Source organism: Micromys minutus (genome assembly GCF_963924665.1).
Source record: "Micromys minutus genome assembly, chromosome: 21".
Lineage (NCBI taxonomy): Eukaryota > Metazoa > Chordata > Mammalia > Rodentia > Muridae > Micromys > Micromys minutus.
This window is the reverse complement of record NC_137956.1, coordinates 51,461,676-51,481,891: the sequence shown is the minus strand read 5'-3', so window position 1 is coordinate 51,481,891 and position 20,216 is coordinate 51,461,676. Positions and strand designations below refer to the sequence as shown.

The 20,216-nt window shown below is 40.3% G+C and overlaps 1 protein-coding gene across 1 annotated transcript in view; it reads right to left on the bottom strand.

The window, feature by feature from the left end:
• KIF15 (kinesin family member 15) overlaps positions 1-20,216 on the bottom strand; it is a gene marked incomplete at both ends in the record, with an annotated part of 60,599 nt that overhangs the window by 37,387 nt on the left and 2,996 nt on the right. The window contains 7 exons of the mRNA XM_080934068.1: positions 248-457; positions 3,517-3,696; positions 6,908-7,005; positions 10,931-10,968; positions 13,751-13,827; positions 16,572-16,755; positions 17,526-17,568. Of these exons, the coding sequence (XP_080790194.1) occupies positions 248-457; positions 3,517-3,696; positions 6,908-7,005; positions 10,931-10,968; positions 13,751-13,827; positions 16,572-16,755; positions 17,526-17,568 (830 nt within the window). The remainder of the gene's footprint in view (positions 1-247; positions 458-3,516; positions 3,697-6,907; positions 7,006-10,930; positions 10,969-13,750; positions 13,828-16,571; positions 16,756-17,525; positions 17,569-20,216) is intronic.

Below are 20,216 nucleotides of genomic sequence, written 5' to 3'. Positions count from 1 at the left end.
AACTACTACTAAAGACACCCTCCCAACAGTCCACTCCACACCATTCTTTCTTTGTTCCCTCATGGCCGAAAGTAACCACTCTTGCTCATGACAGGGACAGATTCATATCCCATTTATGTTTACTGCCATAATCTCATGAAATCTTTGTTCCTTCTTAGTAGGAACAATTCTTATTTCTTCTAAGGTCTTCAATGTACATGATGTGGCCCTGACTTTTCAGTAAAGAAGGCCATCATTTCATTCCTACCTTCAATCTCATCCCTTCTGCATGGGTGTCTTTTTGCCTCTCCGATCCTGCTAAGTCCACCAGGTTGAGTAAGGAGGTTCGAATGTTCACAATCTCACTGCTCTTCTCCATTGATTCTATTGTGATTGTAAAGACTGCATGAGACCTAGAGGATTCTCTGTTCATAGATGTTGATGCTACACGCCTGTTCCTCCAGCCTCTAGATAAGACCTTGAGAAAAGGAAACTGTTACAGGAAGCCATAATAGGTGCACCCAAGGCAAATTCAAAACATAAAATAATACAAAATAATAGCACATAGGTAATTATCCACCTTCACAACAGAGAAATTTCCACTGTTACCTAGCTTTTGAGAATTTATGTAATCACAAATTCTAAGAAGTATATATTTAGACACCAAAATTGGTAGATCTATAAAGAAGAATTATCAAAGAATTCTCTCCTTTTCCTCTTCATGTCACAGAAAGAGACAGAGCATGCCAGGCTGGCAGGAAACTCACTACAGAAGTCAAGCTGGCTGTGACCCTACTGCTTCCAACTGCAAGTACAGTGATTATAGACGGGAATCACATTCTTTAGCTTAGATAATAAAATCCTAAACCAAAAAGAAATCTCAACTCATCCTTAGTCTAATGTTTTGACAGCTTTCTCCCTGCAAAGATTTTTTTCTTTCCATTCAGACAAGAAAATGTTTAGACCACAGGCTCTCTCAATTAGACAAGCTAGAGTTCAAACTCTGACTCTATTATTTACAAGGTATGACTGTAAAAAATTTCTGCTTCTGTATTTAAAAATGAGCATGTGATGCAGCTGGAGAGATGCTCAGCAGTTAAAAGCACTGACTGCTCTTCTAGAGGTCCAGAGTTTAATTCCCAGCAACCACATGGTGGCTCACAACCATCTGTAATGGGATCCGGTGCCCTCTTTTGGTGAGTCTAGATAGATAGATAGGTAGGTAGGTAGGTAGGTAGGTAGGTAGGTAGGTAGGTAGATAGATAGATAGATAGATAGATAGATAGATAGATAGATAGACAGATAGCATGTGGGAGCAAGGCATAGTAGTACAAGCCTTCAATCCCAGCACAGGAAGGCAGAGGCAAAAGCAAGCAAATCTCTGTGAGTGCAAGGCCTGATCTACAAAGTAAGTTCTAGGATATCCAGAGCTACAGAAAAACCCTGTCTTGAAAATAAAACAGCATAAAAGAGCATGTGGGCACTGACCTTACAGGGTAAAAATATCCAAATTTAATATATGTATTTAATATATACAGAATATACATATATACATATATACATATATTCTACCTTGGGATGTTACTTAAATGTATATGGAGGTTCAGCATCAAGTGAGGATTGAAATGAGGCATTACTTTGGGCAGATACTGGGAAAGTCAAGTCTTAGGCAAAGTTGTAAGGTTTCTTGAGGGGGTGGGGTAGTGGTGGCTTGTGACAAGGACTCTCTATGTAGCCCTTACTAGCTGGCAACTATTTAGACAAGTCTGGCCCTTCCGCACAGGGCGGGTACTAAAGGAGTGCACTGCCACCCTTAGCCTCAGCTAGGATTCTGTACAGGCCTGTCTGTAGGTGATGCTGATGACCTAAGAATACAGTTTGCAGAACACACTCACAATAAGTGTACAGTAACATGGAGAGCCCAGTAAAGTCAAGCCTTACTTCAAAGACTACAATGCTGAATATGAAACCACTATTACTGAAACAGCAGAGAACTGAAGTTACTTGTCAGTGTTGTAGACTGAACAGAGGGCCTTTGACTACCAGACCACCTCTCTACCCCTGACCGTAATTCCCCTAAAACTGATATTACTTGAATTATAGTTCAATAGTAATTTATACTTCCTTTCCACACTATTAAAATAAATGTTCAATGAGGTCATTATGTAATTACATAGCTTAAAAAAATGTCTCTCAAACACAGGACAAATTCCAAAAGCAATAGGCAACATTTGCTTATTTAACTTTTTGAACATTTAACTAACATTTATTTTGAACAATTAATTAACATTTAAATACTTAACTCTTAAAAAGCATTATGATACCTAATAATTTATATGCTAACTTTAAAAATCAGACATTTAAGAATAACTACATGCTAAAATACTTGAAAAATGAAAGAAAAATGAAAAATTGCTAGGAATATATAATTTATCAAAATTGAATAAGAAATAAAATGCTTGTATAGCTTTATTAAAGAATCTTATGGTTCAGTCTTGGGGAGAGGGAGTGGCTCATGTTGGAATGTTGCTGACTACAAATGAGGTCCTGGGTTTTATTCCTAGCACATGCACATAAATCTTCTTCCAAACTATAACCAAGTACAAAGGGATCAGAGGAATGAGTTCTACCTAATGTCTAAGTAAATTTCATTCTCACACATTTGCAGAAACACATCAACAGGACAAGAACAAGACAAATTGAAATTACAGTTGACTCTTAACCTTTAAGAACTTTGTGAGGGCTGGAGAGAGGGTTCAGTGGTTAAGAGTACCGACTGCTCTTCAGAGTTCAGTTCCCAGAAACCACATGGTGGCTCACAACCATCTGTAATGAAATCTGATGCCCTCTTCTGGTGTGTCTGAAGACAGCTACAGTGTACTCATATACAGAAAAAAATCTTAAAAAAAAAGACCCAAGCTTAGTTTTTTTATTTAAAAAAAAAAAAAAAAAAAAGAACGTTGTAAGAAGCTAGACGTAGTGGTACATGCCTTTAAACACAGCCCTTGGGAGGCAGAGGCAGAGGCAGAGGCTGGCATCCACACGCTAGACTTGGAAGGATTAGAAGAACCCAGCCAGAGCCAATAAGCTGTTTAAAAATGAAGCTTTTATCTGTGGATCTGAAATAGCTTCTTGGTGGGTGCATGTGTGAACAGCCAGGAACACAGAGCTGTAGACAAAACTACATGCTACAACCAAAACATTGCAAAATCAAGCAGCCCAGAGTCGTCCCCCATCTTTTTGTGAGATAGACTTTTAATGTGTAGCCAAGGCTAACCTCAAACTCACAATTCTTCCTGCCTCACCCTTCCAAGTGCTGGGAACACAGGTATGTAACCTCCAATCTGGCCCAAAATTGGAGTTTAACTATGGAGAAATCTAGAAAATATTGCCACGTTCTTTTTTCTTTAGTTCTCAAGAAGTCTGTGCTATGTCTTTCTGAAACCTTTTAGCATGTCAGTCTTGACTCTTTGAGATGAGGACACTTCCATGGCGTGCTTATTGCCTAAGCATCAAATGTATCTCGAGGCAGGGTACCTGATAGGCTTCAGCAGCTGAGGTCACCGCCTGCTCCACTGCACCAACCACGAAGACTCCCTTCTTTATGTGCTCTCTTAAATACAGTCCAACTGATGCTGAGTCCAGCAGGTCATATATCTGCTCATTGTAGACCTCAATAAAGGAGCATTTACAAAGGAAACTCTTCCCATCTCCAGCCTGCAAAAGAAAAGCACAGTTAGAATGTTCAGTCTCTCGTCTTCCATGAGCTATTTCAGGCATGCTTTCCTACGGTCCTTTAATATAATATAAAGCATTGAAAAGCCACTGAAAACAATTTGGAAAACTAATTCCAAAGCATCATTTAACTTTAAGTATCATCGCTGCAGCCCCAGGAGTCCAGTTTGGAGATGTACCAAAGAGCCTGCTCACAGCAATGGGTGCAGAGCAATTCGATTAAGTTTCCACCATTCTCCATATTGTACTTCCTTATAATGTTTTGGTTTTTAACATTTATTTACTGCGTTTTGTGTACAGATATACTCATACATGGAATATGTGTGTAGTGCCGAGGACAACTTCTGGGAGTCGGTTATCACTTTCTGCCATCTGGGTTGCAGGGATCGAAATCTGGTCGTCAGGCTCGATAGCAACCATCCTTATAGACTGAACCATATCATTGGTTCAAATAGTTTTACTTGAAGTAAGATTCATGTTCTTCAAAAGACTGACAATGAGCAATTCATCCTAAAAACCCATAAGTTTGGGGCTGGATAGAAGCTCAGAGGCTAAGCACTTGCAGCTCTTTAAAGTTTTGGGCTTGCTTTTCAACCCCCACACAGGAACTGATGACACTAGGTAGGTCCATCACCCTCCTCTGGCATCCACACACACTGCACATATATGACGCATGTATGTACAGGTAAAACACTCATACATTTAAAATAAAGAAAACCTTACTTTTTTTTTAAGCCCACCTCAAGGGCTAGAGACAGCTTAGTAATAAGAACATTAGACTGCTTTTTCAGAGGGTACTCATTAGTCTCAGGACACACAGAGGATCATAAACATCTCCAGTCCCACGGGATCTCAAAAGCTCTTCTGACCTCCTTGGGGTACCAGATATGCCCATGGTACACATACATACATGCTGACAAAAAACCTAATATTCATAAAAAACTGTTTTCTTCAAGATAGGGTTTTGTTGTGTAGTCCCTGCTATACTGGAACACTCTCTCTCTCTCTCTCTCTCTCTCTCTGTGGACCAGGCTGGTCTTGAACTTAGAGTTCCTCCTACCTCTGCCTTCCACATGGGATTAAAGGCAATCACCATCACCATCCCACTCTAAAAAAAATGTAGCCATAGCAATACATAGTGCTAAGCGTAGTTATTTTCCTGTCACACACTAAGTCTAACTGCAATGCTCTGTACGTTTCTACAAAGGAGCAAACAGTAAGCTGATGCTGGATCCCAACTTCCTTGATACACATAAGAACAAGGGTTCTGGAAGTGGAAACTTTAGGTTCTTTGGAGAGTCAGTTGTGCTGGATGGTGTTTTGCTGGAGCAAACACATGAAGGAGTGTTTTCCTGAGGTGGACACAGGTGAAAGGTGAAGGAATGTTTAGCTGAAGCAGACACAGGATGTTCTGCTAAAGCAAGCACTTGAAAAGACACGTGATGAAGCATTTTTTTGCTAACAACACGAATGTACTGACCTGCCTTATACTGCATAGTTAAGCTCAATTTCTCAGGACTCCATAAAGAGATATGCACCAAAACACTTCTGGTGATGTGCTGCAGTTTCTTGCCAGCTGGACTCTGGCTGATTGGCAGAGTGATGTCAGCTGAGACAGATGCACGTTCTGAGGCAAGACCCGTGGAGGAGATGTGATATTTGGAGGTATAAATAGGACTTGACAGACAGACAGACAGTGATGGAGGCTGAGCTAGGCCTGCTATAAAGTTAGCTGTGCAGTGGTTGTTGGTCTTGAGTCCTCGAAGATTTTTGCTTTGCTGAGAGAGGCACAGCCCAGAACTTCTCTTGGCCTCCTGTTAGTCCTGGTCCCTCGAGGCTGAGGCCTGGCTGTCTCTGCTAGGTACTGCCCCTGCTGCTGATTCCTGTTTGCTATCCCAACTCTATCAAACTAGACTGCTGATATCCGTGAAGTGTTTGCGAGTGGATCGAGCTGCTGCTGACCTGTGAATTGAACTGCCGATTTCCAGACAACACAAATGAGAGTTGTTCCAAAGAACCTTTCTAAACAGGCCCACTCCCCATATCATTTCTTTCCTACTACCTCTGGTGGGTGGTGGGATACAAGGGAGGTTAAAGCATTTAAGAACCATCATTAAAAATAAGGTTTGAAAAAATTAAAGGTACAGGTTCTTAACTCTAGAATCTGCCAACCTAAATAAGTACAATCCTGAGAATGGCCCAACCTAGCAACCAATGAGAGGGAGAAGATGGTATCCGTACATGGAGTCATAACCCACATGGATAAGATGACACTGATGTGTGGACACCTTTAAGCGTGGGCACAGCTAGAGGACGGGACTTTCAGTGTATCTGTGATTAGTTACTTTACTGTTGCTCTGATAAAACGCACGGCCAAGACAACTTACAGAAGAATGAATTTATTTGGGCTTATAAGTGCACAGGGTTAGAGGCCATGATGGCAGAAAGGGAACAGCTGCTAAGGAAAAGAAACGGGATGTTACGACCAGACACTGAGGGTTCAAATCTCAAAACATAGCAGGAAGAAGAGAGAGTAAACTTGGAATGATGTTTAGACTTTCTACAAAGTTCACCTCCAAAGACATACTCCTTCCCACAAGGCCATACCTCCAAAGCCTTCCTAAAAAGTGCAACCAAGTGGGGACCATAAATGTAAATGCCAAGACTATGGGGTACACTTCTCATTTAAATCACCACACTCTATTTTCCTCAGTTGAGATTTTTCTATACACTTTCTCTCATAGAAATCTTGGAGTGCCCCAGAAGCTTCCACTCTCTTATTTAGGCTACCAATGAGGCTAGCCTTGAACTCTCTAATAGATTAGGATGACTTTGCACTTCTGATGACCTTGAATACCCTACCTCCATCATAACAGAATTACAGGTGTGTACCAGCACACTCAGTTTTTGCAGTGCTGGGGATTCAAACCCCAGGCCTATTGATGTTTTAATTTTAAATTTAACTGTGTGGATGTTTTTCCTGCATGTACACGTATGTACCATGTCTGGTGCCCAGAGAGGTCAGAAGAGGATGTCAGATACCCTGGGACGGGGTTACAGTTGTGAGCTGCTTTAGCCATGAGTGCTGGGAATTGAGGGCAGGTCCTCTGGAGGAGCAGCCAATGCTCTTTACAGCTTGGCAATCTCTCCAGCCTCCCCACCCCCAACATTTTGTTTTTACAGTACACTTTACCTTTTCTTTTTCACGCTCAATTAGGGAAAACAAATATTCAAAACTTCGTGGAATTACTCCTCTCAGATTATGAGAAAAATTATCGGAATCTGATGGTCCTGAGGAAAAAAAGAAAAGAATAAAATAAAAAACTTTTATTCTGAGAATCCTTCAAAATGGCAATATTAAAAGGCAGTTTATACAGGAATAAAATAATATACAGCATAATCAACTTCCTAGTTCTGTTTCAAGCTACATTTATGCCTGTGAAAGACACAATAATAAAGCTGTCTGTCAGTGAGACTGAAGGGAAAGCCCACGGTAGCCACCAACCCAATTCTAAAAACAGCTGTGACCTGAGAAAGAAGTCTATCCCCATGCTAAACTTTACATTTCCCTCCTGCCAGGTACTGACATCAGTGCGCTCTGCTCCTGTGCTTCTGTTTTCATCGACTGATCCCTCACAGGCTCACGTGTCTGAATGCTTCGTCTTTTGGAAAGATTACATGTGGCCTTGTCAGAGGAGGCAAGGTAGTGAGGACGGGTTTTGAGGTTTCAAAAACCCCCACCATTCCATTAGCTCACTCTGGGCGTCCTGCTTGCAGGTTAAGCTCTCATCTACAGTTCTAGCACCATACCTGTCTGCCTGTTCTCATGCCCCCTGCCATGACTGGCAAGGGCTAGCCCTCTAAAGCCGTAAGCCCTGACAGCTCTTTATTTTATAAATTACCTTGGTCATATCTCTTCACAAGAGAAATAAGACAGAAACTGATGTTTTCTCTAAGCCACAGACCCACACTGTGTGTCGTAGGCTTCAGAATTTTCAACTACAAAGTGGGAATAATAAAATCAGTAACTAGAGAGTTGTTGGGAAGAATTAAAAGTCTGCAAATAAAGCACTTATAATTGTACATCAAACATACATGAAGTACTAAAAATTGGAATTTGCTACTACTTTTTCACTAGACAGTAAAAGCCGTAGTATTAAGAAGCACAGAGTAATGACATCATGGAATCCTAGCAGACAGAGCAGTGCAGAGTGGTCTCTCTGTTGTTACTCGTAGGAAAGGAGCTGTAAGAATTGCTAGGAAGACGACTTCAAGTTTGCGGTACGGTATTTACACACTGGTGTGTCGGCACAGTTCCTAGCTCACAAGTTCTGTATCCTGTTATTTCTAAGTGAATAGTGATAAGAACATCCTTCCCTCAAGAATTTCTGCCTGTGCCTGATTTCTAAAGCAGCTCCAGAATAGTTCAGAGCACAAAAGGAGAAAGACTATTTACAACAAGCCTATTCAAAACTGCACGATGCTAAGGATTAGAAAGCCCTTAAGCAATGACAGAATGGGGTGCCAGTAGAATTAGACACTCGCTTAAGGATCTCACGTCCCAACCTCGAGGACAGAAAAGACTCTGAAGGTGAAGTTGATCACCAACAGCCTGCTCTGCATTTACTGCCCAAGAAAGCTTAACACCCACACACACCGCAACCCAAAAAAAAAAGAAAAGAAAAGCAGGGTCAGCAGTTAAGAGCACCTGCTCTTTGTGCTAGCCAGATTTTATATCACTTGACAAAAGCTAGGGTCACCTAAAAGTGAGATCCTCAATTGAGAAAATGCCACCTAAAGACCAGTCAAGCCTGTAAGGCATTTTCTTAGTGATTAATTTGGGAAGGTTCAGCCCACTGTGGGTAGAACCACCCCTAAGTGAGTGGTCCACTGTTCTATAGGAAAGCCCTTTGAGCAAGCCAGTAAGCAGCACTCCTCCATGGCTTCTGCATCAGCCCCTGTCTCCAGATTCCTGCTCTGTGTGAGTTACAGTCTTGACTTCTCTGATAATGAACAGTAATGTGGGAATATAAGTAAAATAAACCCTTTCCTCCCCCAACATGCTTTTGGTTATATTAGCAGTAGTAACCCTAACTTAGATATTATTTTTCCTGAGGATCAGAGCTTCTAGCACCCATATCAGATGACCCACAACAGCCTGTAACCTCAGCTCCAGGGGGATCCAGGGCCCTCCTCTGGCACCTGTAAGCACCTACACACATGCGCACAAACACACACACATGCACACAAATAAATGTAAAAAGCCTGGGCAATGAGAACTTGTGGATAGCTGAATACAACTCAGGGGTGTTTCCATGATGTCAACAAGAACACATGTCCTAAGAGGGTGACAGATCGTACCTAGAGAGACAGAAGCTCCTTTCTTCTAGACTCCAGCAACCCTGCCACTATTATCTCGTCATCTGGCTGTGTGACAGTTATGGCAGCTTAGATAAAGAAAAGACCTAGGAGGCTAGTAAAGCAAACACACTTTAGGTTTGTCTTCAAGGACACTGCCAGGGATAATTAACAAATAAAAGAAAGGGCCCTGGATGTTGGCAGATGATCCTCTAGGCTGGGCCCAGGGAAATGGGGAGAAGGCACACCAGCAGACATTCTGTCTCCATTCCTAGCCTCTGAAAAGCTCCCTGCCTACCTATAATTTCTGAGTAAACAGTGACCTGTTCCCTACGCACAACTATGGCAGTATTTATACTTAGAAAAGGTCTAGGCAGGTTCAAGCCGAACAGGGTCCCAGCAATGAGAAGAGAGAAGTGGACATGAAGTTCCATCCCTAACCAAGAATTTGCAACTGATACTGACGAGAAAATCAGTTTTCTCCAATGGATGTCACTGGATATATAACATAAAATGAATTTCATGGGTTTTTTTTTTTTTTTTTTTTGTGAACTTCTTTTGTTTGGACTTGCCTTTTATTTACTTATTTATTTTTGGATTTTTTGGTCTTTTGATTGTCTTGATTTTCATTTTGCTGTGTTTTTTGAGAAAGGTGGAAGGTGGTGTGGTAGCAAACACCTTTAATCCCAGTACTCAGCAGACACAGGCAGATGGATCACTGCAAGTTTGAGGCCAGCTAGGACAACATAATGAGACCGTTACAAAGAGGAAAAGATAAGGTGTAGCTGAGAGGGGTGATGTGCACTGGTAATTCCTGGACACAAGCAACAAAGGCAAAAGGATTGCTGCAAGTTCAAGGTCAGCCTGGGGTACACTGCAACCCACTCTCACATGAACCAACAAAATGATACAGAGGGTATAGAAACATTAGTTCAGTATGATGACCCAGAGAACAAGAGAACAGAAGACTGACCTGCACAAGAAAAGTACAGGGAAGCAATGAAAACCTTAGTCATCCTGTAAAGGCCTTGTGCCACTGCACTTATAAGTTTGTGAATATTCTTGTAAACTGTACTTTAAGGATAAAAGTTAAGCCAGGCTGTAGTAGCACAAGCCTCAAATCCCAGCACTCAGGAGGCAGAGACAGGTGAATCTCTTAGTTCAAAGCCAGCCTAGTCAACAGAGGGAGTTCTAGGATAGCCAGAGATACACAGAGAAGCCCTGTCTCAAAAAAACAAAAACAAAAACAAAAGAATACCTTGAACTTGGGAGCTGGAGACAGAAAGATGAAGCTTAACCTCACCCTTAGCTACAAGGAAAGTTTGACATCATCCTGGGCTACATGAGATCATGAAAAGGGATGTGGGACTGTCTTTGGAAAGGGCATCACACAGAAAGGAAAGAAAGGAGGATCTAGACAAAGTGCTGTACACCATTAATCTCAGCACTCCAGAGCAGGTAGAGAGGGGTAACTGTGACTTCAAGGTAGACCTGTCTATATAGCAAGTTCCAGGACAGCTGGGCTGCACAGTGAGATACTGCCTCTCCCCACACTCCCAGTCCACCTCCAAAAAAAGTAAAGAAGGAAGGGAGCAGACAGAGCAGTTAGGAAAATAACTTTAGATACATTATTTTTTGGAGGACAGGGTAGGAGTCGTAATCCAGGAATCTGTGCCAAGCATTGAGCTGAGGAATACAGAGATAACAAGGGTTAGCAAGTAGACCGTCTAGGAACTCACACGCGGTAAAAACAAAGGCAACATCCATCACAAAAAGAAATAATGCCTTTCCCTAAAACATGTTCCAAGTGGTCACCACAGAAAGTGCACTTAGACAGCAAACACTGGTCTTTACTCACCCATCATAGTAAATGTCTTCCCAGAGCCAGTCTGCCCACTGAAAAAAGAAAATTTTGTGTTATTTTCACACATAAAACTGAGACTACTCTTGTAAGTTAATAGTCTGCTAGAATGTGATGGGAGGATCCTCTCCAGACTGTTCTGCAACCTTCTTCTCCCTTAACTGCACCTCAGATACCAGTCAGTCAGTAAGCAGGTGCCTGCCTTTTTGATTTTGGTTGTTTTTATTTAGAGACAGGTTCCTGGCTGTCCTGGAATTCATTTTTGAGGACTATCTACCTCCCTCTCCCACCTGAGTGCTGGGTAAAGGTGTGTGTTGCCTCAGTTCTTATAAAAACCTACAACAGTATTTTATGAATACAGAATCTTAGAACATAATTTATTCAACTAGAATCAATTAGACTTCTGTTTCTAATATTTGCTAAATAATGTAGTACTTTTGAAATTTTCTGCCTTGAAAAAGACATTAAAATGTCTTTGTTTTAAAGTAAGTTTAAGGGCTTCACATGGTGGAAAATACCTTTAATCCCAACATAAGGCAGAAGCAGGCGGATCTCTGAGATCTGTATAGCCAACTAATAGATCATTCGTTGATCTCCAAGTTCTACGCACAAACATAAAAAGGAATCTGATTTAATATATTAAAGAATGCACCTTAGATTAAATATTCCCAGGCTGGAGAGATGGCTCAGTGGTTAGAGCACTGACTGCTCTTCCAGAGGTCCTGAGTTCAAGTCCCAGCAACCACATGGTGGCTCACAACCATCTGTAATAAGATCTGATGCCCTCTTCTGGTGTGTCTGAAGACAGCTACAACCTACAGTGTACTTACATATAATAAATAAATAAATCTTAAGAAAAATATATTCCTACAAAGCTGAACATAGTGGTGCATGTCTTTAATCTCAGCACTCAGGTGGCAGAATCCAGCATAGCTGTGTGAGTTTATCATGGTCTATATGACAAGTTCCAGGAGAGCCAGAGATGCACAGTGAGATGCTTCTGATCAATCAATCAATCAATCAATGAACAAGAAAGCAGATAAACAAATAAATAAGTAAGCAAGCAAGCCAGTCTACAGAGTTTCCAAAGAAAACAGTTCTAAAGATATGCAGATAATCTGTGGCAATTTGAATTCCACTATTCAAAATAATCTATGAAAAAAATTCTTTCTGCTTTGGGAACTCATGATATAATAGTTTTCCATCTCATCCCATTGAAAAAACTGTTAAAGGGTCCTAGCTCCAAACCCTTATACGTGAGTACATACTCTACAGAAACCAGAAAATAAAACAGGCCCATTGCCAGGATAGGAGAATTAGGAAGTCAGAGAGAGGGAAGAGTAAAGTGGTCTAATCAAGAAAATGGGGAAAGGGTGGGCTCTTTGGGGAGAGAGATGGAGGTAAATATAGGAGAAAACCAAGTAAAATAACAACAATGATGTCTGAAAAAGTCATAAGGAATCATACCAGTAATTGTTTTTAAAAGGCACGTGATGCCATATGTATGTATGTGTATGGCACAGGCACGCACACACACACACACACACACACACGCACACGCACACGCACACGCACACGGCACACATGTACCTATAAGATTTTATGGCACAGGCACACACACACACACACACACACACACACACACACACACACGCACACACGCACACGGCACACATGTACCTATAAGATTTTAATAAACTTCCCATCTGGGCAAAAGACCACCCAACCAAAATCCCCATAACAGACAAGTGAATCCCTCTTTTGAGTTGTTGGCCAGTGCTGTCCAAGAGACTCCCAAAATATACATCTCACTGCTGTTGCCCTTGAATGCCCCTAGAGGTAGGTACCATGCTGAGGGCTCCATGCACTTCAGAACAGGGTCCAGACACCCTCTGAGCTGGAATGGTCTGAAAGCTTTATTCCTGAAGACTAATTTCCATGATACTTAAAAGGCACATAAAAAAGAAATTGTATATAAATACTTACCAGTTAATATTTTTCTCACAGTGATACATTTTAATTCTGAAACTGCTTTACACTTACACTGGGGTAGACCAAGTTAGTAAGTGGATAACAAGACAGTAAAAGTAAAAGGTTTATTGCCAACAGCAAAGATAACTAAACAAGAAAGAAAATCTAAAATAAGCCCTGTGGTTATTGGATTCATGCTAGACATCAGTATAAATGCAGGGTTATCATAATATATACATATCTCTCAACAGACACAAGGGTGTGTATATACAGCAAGGATACAGATACACATTTCCTGCTATAAAATCTCAAAACAGTCACTCTCCAATGGTAAGAAATACATCTACGCACCCAGACTTTGGCTGCTCAACAAAATCTTCCAACAAAAGAAAACAGGGTTTTGACGATTCTTGAACTAGGATAGACAAAAGTTAAGAGCTTGGCATATCACGTAGCCTGGTGAGGCACGGAAATGCTCAAAACACAGACAGAGTATGTCAAAGTAGCAGAGAGACCTCAAAGATCAAAGACAGAACAAGGTAGGAACAATACAGCATTGGATTATTGCACTGTTAGCTTGAAAACAGAAAAGGGCTGAGCCAAGGAAGACGAATAGTCTCTAGAAGCTAGGAAAGGAAGGAAATAATTTCCTAAATGGCTCCCAGAAAGAATGGAGCTCCAGTAACAGCATCTTAGCCCAGTGAGACTCACGCTGAACCTGCTTTAGAGAACTGTAAAATAAATCTGGTGTTTATGCCACTAAATTTGGGTGATTTATTAAACCAGCAACAAATAGGAACTAATACAAGTACTATCATACTTTTATAGAGATAGTTAACAACTTACTATGCAAAGATGGTCCCATTATAACCGCTCATGCAAGATTCCACAATGCTTTTAGCCACCATGGAGAATATAGACTCCTACAAATACAAGCACCAAAGATGTTAAATATCTTATATAATAAAAACTAAGTGCTGAGTGAGACTTTAAGACTATGATTACTTAAAGGTTGCATCTAATTTAGGAAAATAGCTAAACCATGTAAGATGATAAAAGGTAAAATTACAAATATCATTAGGTCTATTGGATCCAATACAATGAGATTTAAAGCACGTCTCTATTGCTTTGGAGCAACACGACCAGGGAAAGGTCACAAACCTGACCACTTGACAGCATCTGAGACATCTAATAATAGTGTCAACTTTATTGTTTTAACCTTATCAATTTCTATAATAGTTTTACTATTTTTAAAGTGTTGATACTGTTTACAAATGTATTTCAATTCTTTGGAGATTTATATATATATATATATATATATATATATATATATATATATATATATATATATATATATATATATATATATATATATATATATATGCAAATAACACCTTGGCTATTGTTCCTCAGACGCTATCCAGTGTAGATTTACCTAGGGGTTGAGAGAGGGTCCTTAATACCTCAGTGACTACACTGTCTCCCACTCATTTTAATTTTTTAGTAAAAAAAAAAATTCTTTTAAAAAGAAAAGAAAGAAAAAGAAAAGAAAGCAGGGCATAGTAGGGATAAATGCCTTTAACCTCAGCACTTGAAAAGCTGAGGCAGGCAAAGTTCAAGGCCAGCCTGCACTACACAGTAAATTCCTGGATAGCGGTACATAGTAAGACGTCTCAGGGGGAAAATGCAGGCAGATGACTGAAGACATAGCTCAGTGGTTAGGAGCACTAGTGGCTGTTCTTCCAGAGGACCCTAGTTCGAATCTCAGAACCATATAGCAGACTCATAACTGTTTGTAACTCTAGTTCTAAGGGATCTGACACAGTCTTCTGACTTCCAAGGACACCAGGCATGCACATGGCACATACAAACACGCATGCAGACAAAACACTCAATACATATAAAATAAATGTAGCCAGGTGTGATGGTACACACCTTTAATCCCAGCACTTGGGAGGCCAGCCTGGTCTACAAAGAGAGTTCTTGGATAGCCAAGGCTACACATGGAAACCCTGTCTCAAGGGGGGGAACCTAAAAGATAAACTTTAGATGCATTCATCTACATTTCAGACAGAACTTTATAGATTATACACAAATATTATTCAGTGTGTTAGCATAAACTCCACAGCTCTGTATTTCCTTCACTTATTTTGTCACTAGTTTATACTGAAAGTAATTTCATTTTCACTTATAGGTAGACACAGTTTATCAACAACAAAAGAATTCTTAAACCTACACTATCCATAAGCTACATATGGCTATTGAGAGCCTAATGTAGATTACTAGTCCAAAAGAAGATATTGTGTAAGTATAAATTATATAGAAGATTTGGAAGACTGAATCAACAAGAATGGAAAAGATATTAATAATAGTTTACATTAATTACATATTAAAGTGGTATTTTGGACACACTGAGTTAAATAATATATATGACCATAATTCATTTTTACTGGTTTTTTTTCTCCCCACTGTGTCTATTAAGATATTTTAGGTTTTGCGATAAGGTATCTTGTATTCCTGGAATTGGTTATGTAGCTGACTGAGGCTGTCTGTCCTCAATCCTTACGCCTTAGAGACACAGACTACCTTGCCGGTCTTTCAGAAATGAATAGGATTTGTGTATGCAATTGAATGGGGACAGCCCACCTTGAATATGGCTGAGGTCTTCACGGAACAGAGTGGAAGGAAGGGACAGCTTACTAGATTCTTACTAGATTCCCTATTTCAAAGAAAAAAAATAAAAACCTATGACGATTGGTCCAGTAACCATCAACAACATGTGACTCTTTAACATTGTCCATTCAACATATTAGCCATATGACAAGTGCTAAAAGTGCCATGTATAGCTAATGCATCCAAGGAACCAAAATTTAAATTTAACTTAGTCTTAGTTTAAATTTAAATTACTGAGTGGTCAGAGGTTACTTAAGCAGGTCAAATACTAAGTATTTCCATCAATTTAGAGAGTTCTGTTAGACAGTGGTATTAGATCTTAATTAAACTAGTCTTAATTAGAAAGCAGTTATTTACATAATAGTAATCTTTTTTAAAATTTTATTTTATGTATATGAGTTCACTGTAACTGTCTTCAGACACACCAGAAGAGGGCATCAGATCCCGTTACAGATGGTTGTGAAACACCACGTAGTTGCTGGGAATTAAACTCGAGACGTCTGAAAGAGCAGTCAGTAGTGCTCTTAACCACTGAGCCATCTCTCCAGCCCAGCAATCTTTTTAAAAACTGTGTATGTATGGGGGCAGGCACAGATGCAGAGGTCAGAAGACAACTTTAGGGAGTAAGTTTCTCCCCCAACCTTTCTGTGAGTTCTGAGGTTTGAACTCAGCTAGTGAGACCTATGCAGCAAGTGACTTCACCCACTGAGAGTCATAGTTTTCTTAAGTCCTTAAACTAGAGTCAGCTCTACTACTGACTGTTTAAATGCTTCTGAAGTCTTCATTTATCTTCATTGGTGTGTACAAAAACAAAGAAACAAAAAGCAGGCCTATGTGATTCTGTGTCAAAGTCTGAAGAACACAGACAACTGCTAATAAATATTTATGGAATGTTTTAGCTTACTTATCTGAAATCTGCCAAACTAAAAAGTAGCAAATTGAACCCCTACATTCTATATTTCGAATGAAAGGGCAAGTTTCCAGTGACCAGTACCTGAGTGGTGTCCATGCCGGCAACATAATCAAATACAAAGGTCTTTGGGTCTGGGTTGGAGTGTAGCCGGAGAGTGGTCTGGGAGAGCACAGACAAGCAAAAGTTCTGCTCTCCGTCTGCTGATCTAGTGCCCTCTTCAGCAGGACGAATTCGCACAAAAACTTTGATGGCATCACCTTCATTACTGAGGACCAAAACAAAAGTCACGGGTAAGTTTCCTGGGGAAAGACACTGTAAAACAACCAGAATCTCAAATTGCCTGTAACATTTCTATAATGAGTCCAAGTACTAGACCTACTCTATTGAAACTTAGGCCTTTTAAATCTTGACAAAGCTCACAACCTTTACAGATTTATTTCCCAGGAGATATCATCACAAACCTTTACTGTAAATAAAAATCAAAGGCAGTTATTTCAAGGAGCTCGACGCACTGCTTTTTGTCCTTTCCTTCTTCCTAATACTGGTAAGTCTTTGCAAGGAATCACCATGCCACTCCATGCTTTCACTGAGAACTGGGAAGTATGGGGAAGTATGCAATTTTCCTCTACTTCCAAATGGTTGAATACAAGCAAAAATGTTTAAATAAGCATCTCTGACCACACTAAACAGTTATCTTAGAAATACTATATTGGGAGCTAGAGAGATGGCTCAGCAGCTAAGACCACTGACTGCTCTTCCAGAGGTTCTGAGTTCAATTCCCAACAACAACATGGTGGCTCACAACCATTTGTAATGGAAACTGATGTCCTCTTCTGGTGTTTCGAAGGAAGGAAGGAAGGAAGGAAGGAAGGAAGGAAGGAAGGAAGGAAGGAAAAGAGAAAGGAAGAAAGGAATGAAAGAGAAAGAGACAGACAGACTAAAGAGAGAGACAGACTGAATGAATGAATGGGTGGATGCATGAATGCATGACTATATCATAATTTGTCCATGCTCGTTAGCAAGACTTTTTCTTACCTTGGCTGGTTAGAATGAGAATTTGTCACATTCCGTAACTCAGCTAGAAAAAACAGACAAGAGATCCGTTAGGATAAAAGGACAAAAATAAATGCAAAAACCCTCACCACAGCGACCAGGCCACAAGTCTTTGGAGCCTGACCTCAGTAATTTACTATATCTTACATAGACATCTGGAACCAGTTCATGACTAGCAATGTACCAGAACAAATGGCCAATGCTAATAAAGATGATTTATATTGTAAGACTTACTAGTTAATAAGATAGTGAGATGCTGGCTCCCCTCTTCCAATATGGACCCTATACAAATGGCACAGACTAAAATCACTTCCCCCTCAACTACTATAAAACTTCTGGTCCTAGGCTGGGTGACCAACAAAGGAAGCAAAAGCTTCATCATGGAAACCATTTCTTTAGTTGCTCACACTGCCTCTCAATATTCTCAGATCCCTGACACCCACATCTACACCTTGGCCTCAGTTCTCCTCCCCATTCTATCTCAACCCATTATATGAGTGACAAGTTGGGCCGTGGTGGTGGCTTGGACCGGGCGTCAGAGGTGCGCGTGGCTCTGTATCAGGGTCGGGCCTGAAGAGTGAGACCTTAGGGCCAATAAAGAGATAAATCAATTATTATTTTTTAATATTTACTGCAACATTAAACTGTCAGAACAGGCAGGTTAGGTACTGCAGCTAAATGATTTAGATTTAAGATAGAAAAAGGTTTTATTATTATACAGCAACCCTAAATATCTTGTAAGACCAAGTCTTATCTCTACCAATGCTCTTCCCCCTCAAGAAGGACCAAACAAGAAAAAAGACCCACCAGGGCTGGCTGCTGCCACAACTCCATTCTTCCTCACTCTTCATATACAATCTTTCAGTAAATACTTGATTCTAGGTTCAAAATCCACTGCCACCAGCACAGAATAAAAACCTGTTTTTTATGTGAGCTATTACAAGCTTCCCTCCTTCTTTACTGCCATAGCCCCATCAATTGTCATGTTAACCTAATAGGCAGAAAGAGGGGCAAAAGAAAGAGTGACAGCCTGGAAGCTGAAGAATCAGGCATTGGGGAGTAACGCCTCTGAAAATGCTTCTGATGGGGCTGGAGAGACGGCTCTGGGGTTAAGAGCAAAGGTCCTGAGTTCAATTCCCAGTAACCATGTGGTGGCTCACAACCATTGTAATGGGATCAGATGCCCCCTTCTGGTGTGTCTGAGAACAGCTACAGTGTACTCACATAAAATAAATAAATCTTTTTTTTAAAAAAAATGCTTCTGAAGGCAAAGAGCAAAGAAACATCTACTGAAGAAAACTGAAAATTCAGTCAGAAAAGTGAGCAAGTCATTTCAACACAGACATACACATACATATATGAAGGTAAAACATAATTTTTAAAATGGAATCTATCAAAATTTTCTCTAATTTTATCTATTTATCTATATTCATTTATTTTGTGTGTATATATAGGGTCATAGGACAAGTTACAGGAATCTGTTCTTTCCTTCTACCATGTGGGTCCTGGGCATAGAACTCAAGGTAATCAGACTTGGTGGCAAGTGTCTTAACCAAATAAACCCATCTTTCCAGCCCTAAAATATTATCTTCTAAATAAGGCATTCCACAACCACACTATACACAGCATGTATAATCCTTTGTTAGTGTGATGGTTTGTATATGCTTGGCCCAGGGAGTGGCACTAGTAGAAGGTGTGGTCTTGTTGGAGGAAGTGTGTCACTCTGGGGATGGGTTTAGAGACACTCCTCCTAGCTGCCTGAGGATGTTCAGTCTGTTCCTGGCTTCCTTTGGATGAAGATGTAAAACTCTCAGCATCTCCTGCACCATGCCTGTCTAGATGCTGCCATGTTGATAATAATGGACTGCACCTCTGAACCTGTAAACCAGCCCCAATTAAATGTTGTTATTTATAAGACTTGCCTTGGTCATGGTGTCTGTTCACAGCAATAAAACCCTAACTAATACAGTTAGCAACAGGAAATTTACTTCAGGACTCCAGATACCAAACAAATCTGTTGATGTTTAACTCCCTTATATAAAATGGCTGTCATTCCATATGCATCCTCTTGTATATGTTAAAAGATCTCCAGATGACTTATAATGCCTAATATGGTATAACTGTTATCAAGTAAGCAGTTGTATTACTTAGAGAATGGCAAGAAAACAGTTCTGTGCATATTCTATACAGATGGATGTATTTTGTCTGGAACATGCTCTGTGTACAGATGAGCAGATGTGAAGCCCACAGACACAAACCGCCAGTCTCTTTGCTACCCCAGCTCATGCACTGTATTTCTCAGTGCCTTTTCTTGGCTCTGCTCATCTCTGAAGAATCTATTACTGTTACTATCATAAGTATTACTCTTCCACTTTATAAGGCATACCTAAAGGAGTGGTGCCTGCTCCATAGTGAGCACACAATATCTCTGATGATCAAAACTAGCACAATAATAAGGTTCCTGTTCTCACACAAAATTTAAAAGCAAAATGTCATCACAGAACTTGATGTCTGGAGATTACACTTCCACCTATACCTAAAGCCAACACCTAAAAAAACACACAAGCCTACCAAACCACCCACCCCACAGCCCTACAGCACCTTTCACAGTTCTCACAAATGTTGGTAATAAACAGTTTTATATATACATATATGCTGTATGTATGACAGTTT